Consider the following 6000-nt stretch of genomic DNA (forward strand, 5'->3'; position numbering starts at 1 on the left):
TGTGTGTGTGTGTGTGTGTGTGTGTGTGATGGGGCGTTTCGCTTTTTCCTCAGTTTCTGTGATCTAGGCTTACCTTGGTCATCGATGCTCACTAGATTATGAATCTGTTGTTAACAAAGCTCAGATCAGCACATACCTGAAGACTAATCTTTAGACGGCGTCCTGCCATCCGGAATCGATGGTTTGAATGAAGAATCATATTAATAAAATCATAGCGGCTTCGGCCGCACACCGGGGGTGAGCAGGCGTGGTGGGGCGTAGCTGTGCAGTCGGTGCCCTGCCGTGTCGGTGCTTCTCTAGCCTGCGTGATCACCTGCACGCCAACAACAGCCCAAGGCTTCTGTTTGGAAATGGCTTCCCGTAACCTGTACACCAAATCCTCTCCATCTGCAGCCAGATGGGGCGCGAGCAGGTTTAAGAAATCATTACACGTGTTTTAAGGCAAGGACAGGCTCCTCCTCAGACCAGACTACCACTCCGGCTAAGATTTAAAAGGTAGCATAATTGAAGCCTAAAGAAATCGAGTCTTTATCAAACTCTTATCTGCTCTGCGCTCCACCCCCCACCCCCCTCGTTCTCTATTAGTATGCTAGCAAGAAAGAGATGAGTTCATCATGCAATCTCTCTCTGCCTGCCCAGTGGTTGACCCCAGAAGAGACGTCAGTCTTTTTTTTTCGTTTATTTAATCAGGCCCAGATTAAATTTATCATCCCTCGCTCATTGGACACTTGTTTTTTATTCCACTTTTTTCTGTCTGCCCTTCACTTTTAATTTTCATCTACACGGCCGTCCCTCCAATTTATTTAAATGCAATCAAGCAACCGTCTTTTTTTTTTTTTTTTTTTTTTTTTTCAATTTTTTTCCTTTCTAGTTTGTGCGGTTATTTTAAAAAGGCAGGGGACCTTACTGGGGTTGGAGAATACAGGGCAAATTGAATAAAGTCAAGTGTCGGAGGTAATTAAACGGGCGAGATGGAGCTTTAGCGCGCGCAGCCAGGGATGATAACCACACGGCCTCCGCCGGCCAGGAACGGAATGCTTCCTCTTCCTCCCTCGGCTTTGACCTCTGGGATGCTGTGACCCTAGCCAGGGTCGTAATGACAAAGGGCGTCCGCAGGTCACAGGGCATAAACCAAAAAGGGAAAAAAGAAATATCCCTCTCTCTCTCTCTCTCTCCCTCCAGCTTTCTCCTTCTCACTCTCTCTAGCCCAGCCCACCTGCCTTACAATATTAATAATAATAATAATAATAATAATAGGAGGAAGAAGAATTAAGAGTTAAACATAAAGGTGTTTAGAAACTCACCAACTCTCTCTCTCCCTTTCTTTCATTGTCTAACAGGACTCTCTTCCGCTCTACTACCTGATGGCGTTCTGTTTGGCTGAACTTTACCTGTGGTCCTGCAGGAACAGTTTGCATGTGCAAGGTATGCACACGTGCACACGCACGCGCACACACACACACACACTTAAATGAAATAAAGGCATGGTTTTACTCTGTCTCTCTCTCTTTCACTTCTCACTCGTTCACTCACACACGTTGTATATCTCCCTCTTTAACTTTTAACGTTTCCAGTGTATTGTGCAAACTGCACAGTGTCTATCGCACAGTTGTAGTGTTTTGTAATGTATTGCACATCTTGTATATTCCTTGTATCGTATGTGTATTACGTTCTGTATATTAACTACATTGCTGTGTGGACCATGTGCTTACGTTTTTGCACTCACATGCATGCTATGTAGTGATATTATATGACAATCAAAGAGATTTGATTTGGTTTGATTCTCTATCTTATTAATTCATGTCTGTTGAGCACGCTGGGGTGTGTGTGTGTGTGTGTGTGTGTGTGTGTGTGTGTGTTTGTGTGTGTGTGTGTGTGTGTGTGTGTGATGTCTGTTAGAGTACAGGCAGTACTGATCATGGGCTGTTTAATGACTATTTGTTTCAGTGGTTGTTTCTGTCTCGTTTTACAGATACAGATATTGGCACGTTCCAGTTTTATGAGAAAGGAGAATCGGGTAGGTATTTGATACTTACTCCATTTCTCTCTCTCTCTCTCTCTCTCTCTCTCTCTCTCTCTCTCTCTCTCTCTCCTCTTCACCAACTCCCTCTCCATCTCTCACATCGCTCACATAACAAAACTGGGTCTGTATAGGCCTCTGCAGTGATCCAGGTCCACGTTTACTGGACGTCGTCCCTCTTTTAAAGTAATTAGCAGCCGCTATGGTTACCGCGGCGGTCTGCAGGGGTCCTCACAGAGGCCGACAGTGCCCACACGCACCTAGCCCGTATGCGTGTCGGAGTTGAGCGCAGTCACACTCTGCTATGCGCTGCTCTGCGTAGTGCGTGCTGTGTGTTTGCCATGGCTACGTACAACTTTCAGGGTGAAATGGTTTACGTTGTCTGAGCTAGCGGCCTGCTTCCTTGGAAATGCAAAGACTTTGATGTCTCTTTTTAACTTTTAATTTTCTCTTCCGAAAAGAAAAAAAGAATAAAGAATATAGCAGAGATATTTTTGAAATTCATACTGTTTATTGTTTGGAATAAATAATTAATCCGAGCTGCAAAAACAATGCGGACCTGTTCAGTTGTATGTGTCTGCGCTTCTTTTTATAATAACAAAGTTGGTTTCTTTTGAGGATAAAGATCTCTCTCTATCGCTCCCTCACACACACAGCCTCTCTCACAAACGCTCTCATGCACTTTCTCTCTCACACACACACACACACACACACACACACACACACACACACACACACACAGACACACACACACACACTCCCCCACACATGCACGCGCTCTCTCTCGCGCTCTCTCTCTCTCTCTCTCTCTCTCTCTCTCTCTCTCTCGCGCTCTCGCTCTCTTTCCTCACCTTCACAGTGGACGGGGTCTGAGCTGCTCTGGGGCTTTCTCTTGCCTGCTCGGCTGTGCTGGCAGAGAAGTTGCTCCTGATCTCTGTGCTCAGAGCGGGGGGGGGCTTTGAAGGGGGACAGTGCAGTCAGCCATTAAAGTGACTTTTAGTGGCTCTTTCTGTCGCACTGAAATAGTGTTCAGAGTAGACCTGTGCAGACACAGAGAGAGAGAGAGGCAGGCAGGCAGGGAGGGAGAAGATTGTACTTGTACAGATGTTAGTTCTGACCTGACTTGTTAGCTGTGTGTGCGATGCAGGACTTTACAAGTTCACTCCGTTGGATGTAGAATTACACACAGGATAAGATGTCAGATGACCTGTGCCAAACCATTAGAGTTACACATGGAGCCCAGGACACTCACTTTACTGTACAACACCGCAACCTTGGTCTGCAGCTGTCCTCACTGGTCTACAGCTGTCCTCACTGGTCTACAGCTGTCCTCACTGGTCTGCAGCTGTCCTCACTGGTCTGCAGCTGTCCTCACTGGTCTGCAGCTGTCCTCACTGGTCTACAGCTGTCCTCACTGGTCTGCAGCTGTCCTCACTGGTCTGCAGCTGTCCTCACTGGTCTGCAGCTGTCCATTGTGAGTCTGTGAAGAGGACTGTGTGTCCCTGTGTCTTCATCAACATTATTTTAAAGGACCTTATTGGATAGCGTCAGTCTTGCCTGGTCATTGTGTTAAAACGGCACACTATGTTTGTGAGTTGGACGTTTTTACATCGTTTTGAACTCTCATTGTGGTCAGTAGTGTCTCTGGAGTCATATTTACTGAAACCTGACCCTCCACTAGATTAGTGTCTCTTCAGGAACTAATAATACTGACAATAAAAATGTAATAACAGTAATTGTTATTATAGGTAATTATTATTTTCACATTTAAGTTAATAATTCTAATTAAAAATGCTTTCAGCACCTGCTGTAGTGAATCGGTGTTCAAACAGTTGAGGAAGTGCACCGTTTGTCCGACGTTTTGTTTTACAGAGTGTTTTATGAGCGTTTATCTCCAGCTTGAAGAATGTAATTGACATGCTATTAATGACTGATTGAATTTCACAGTGTGTTTCATGGTCTTTAGTAGATAACGTCTTCCCAATGGGTGCTGATTGTCATTTGGGGATTTTAAAGACGGTAAAAGATAACGTAGCTGAAAAGAAACGTACTGGCCGGTTTTTGTTTTTGCAGTTTTGTCTGTTTATGATCTGAGACAAATTTGGCTCAGACACATTATTATTATTGCTATTATTATTCGTCCTTGCATTGTTTGTTTTGTTTGAAACGGACTGATGTATAGTTATTTATTTATATATATTACACACACACACACACACACACACACGTGTGGGGTGTGAATGTACGTGTGCATGCGTGAACGTGTGAGAACGTATGTGCTAGAGCATCTATATGTATGTGCGCGCGTGTGTCCCAGCATTTATCTGCACACCTACTTGCTTTCAAGTGTTTGGGCCCTGCACGCTTCCTTCATGTCCACCAGAGGGCGCAGCAGACCCATGCTGCTGCAGACCTGGAGGGGTGTGGGGGGCTGGTTGGGGCTCTCACCAGCCCTCTGTCCCAGAACAGGTGCTTGTGGCCAGGGCAGGCCGTGTCAGAGCAGCCCCCTTGTTTGATTAGTGCCAGTAATCCCCGAGATGTCCAGCAGATCCACACCTCTAGCTGAGAGGCGGTGGGCTCGCCAAGAGCCGACCCAGGAAGGAGGCACTAGGCTGGGCTAGAGACCTGCCTACAGCCCTGGGGCTTGTATTGGAGTGTCCGTGGGTGAGCGACTCTGCCACCTATGGATCAGCTCTCCAGGAAATTGCCTGGGCGTTCATGGGCTTAGGCAGGCTTTCGGGAGAGCAGGACCCAGCCAGACCCGAGACAGCTCAGTGCGGGTCTGTCTGCACACAGGGACCTACTGGCCTGGAGGATCTCTCTCTCCTTCACACACACACACACACACACACACACACACACACTCTCACTCTCTCTATCTATCTATCTATCTATCTATCTATCTATCTATCTATCTATCTATCTATCTATCTATCTATCTATCTATCTATCTATCTATCTATCTATCTATCTATCTATCTATCTATCTATCTCTTCCTCTTTTGCCTTCCTTTTAGTCTCTGTCTCGCTTTGTCTTTCTAGTTTTCTCACTTTCTTTCTCTTCCTGTCCTTCTTACACACCTTATTTTAGAAGAAGCATTTCCATTTTAATGAATACTTGTTTTGATGTTCATTTGATGTTCTCTTTCTCGGTGTGTGTGTGTGTGTGTGCACAGTGTTTCCTACAGATCGGCATTACTTCAGTGAGAAACAGCACTTTGTGGAGAGTGAGTCCTCTACATCTTTGAATCCTGTGTGTCTATGTGTGTGTGTGTGTGTGTGTGTGTGTGTCTGTGTGTGTGGGTCTGTCTATATTGCATTTTTATGTATTATAAGAATATTTAGCATTTTGAAAAGACCTGAGCCATTATTACTAAACAGTGGACCAAAAGAAATCTAGAGAACATAATACAGTTTATGCACATGTTGTGCATAATCATCTGTGTGTGTGTGTGTGTGTGTGTGTGTGTGTGGGTTGGCTTGAGAGAGAGTGATAATAGATATGTCATGATACCAATACGAGCACGCTAGGTTGTCCTGGATCTCCCAGTAAAAAGACTTGGTGAATGGGGGACTGGATGAATAGTTGGGTCGTCTCACCTCGTCCTCACCTCATCTGTGGAATAACCCGCAGTGCCCATCAGAGGGACACCAAGAGCCTTATCAGGGGGACACACCGCTCCTCAACACCACCAGCCTCTCCCCTCCTCTGTCTCTCTCTCTCCAGCTCGTCCTCGTTAATATTCATGTATTTATGCACTTCTCACTCCAGTAAAAAAAAAACGGGGGCGGCTTCTTCATCGGTTGCATTTACACACACATACGTGCGCACACACGCGCGACCCATCCTGGAGTCTTTTAAGGGAAAATTTGCCCAAGTGAAGGGCACCCCCCCCTTCCTGCGTCTATACTCCATTCATGTTAAACCGTTAATGCGAACACAGCTAGCTCTCAGACGAGAATTCAATTAACTTTGCGTG

General features: G+C 45.7%; 1 protein-coding gene across 10 annotated transcripts in view; it reads left to right on the plus strand.

Annotated features, from left to right (window-relative positions):
- Positions 1-6000, plus strand: part of wdpcp (WD repeat containing planar cell polarity effector) — an 85140-nt gene that overhangs the window by 16060 nt on the left and 63080 nt on the right. For all 10 annotated transcript variants that reach the window (XR_014125652.1, XM_081722088.1, XM_081722089.1 and 7 more), the window contains 3 exons: positions 1341-1425; positions 1973-2017; positions 5197-5247. Coding sequence is in view for 9 of the 10 variants with exons in the window: in XM_081722088.1 (XP_081578214.1) it covers positions 1341-1425; positions 1973-2017; positions 5197-5247 (181 nt within the window). In the remaining variant the exon portion in view is untranslated. The remainder of the gene's footprint in view (positions 1-1340; positions 1426-1972; positions 2018-5196; positions 5248-6000) is intronic.

Source organism: Electrophorus electricus, chromosome 10, assembly GCF_041902795.1.
Source record: "Electrophorus electricus isolate QZ-2024a chromosome 10, ASM4190279v1, whole genome shotgun sequence".
Taxonomy (NCBI): domain Eukaryota; kingdom Metazoa; phylum Chordata; class Actinopteri; order Gymnotiformes; family Gymnotidae; genus Electrophorus; species Electrophorus electricus.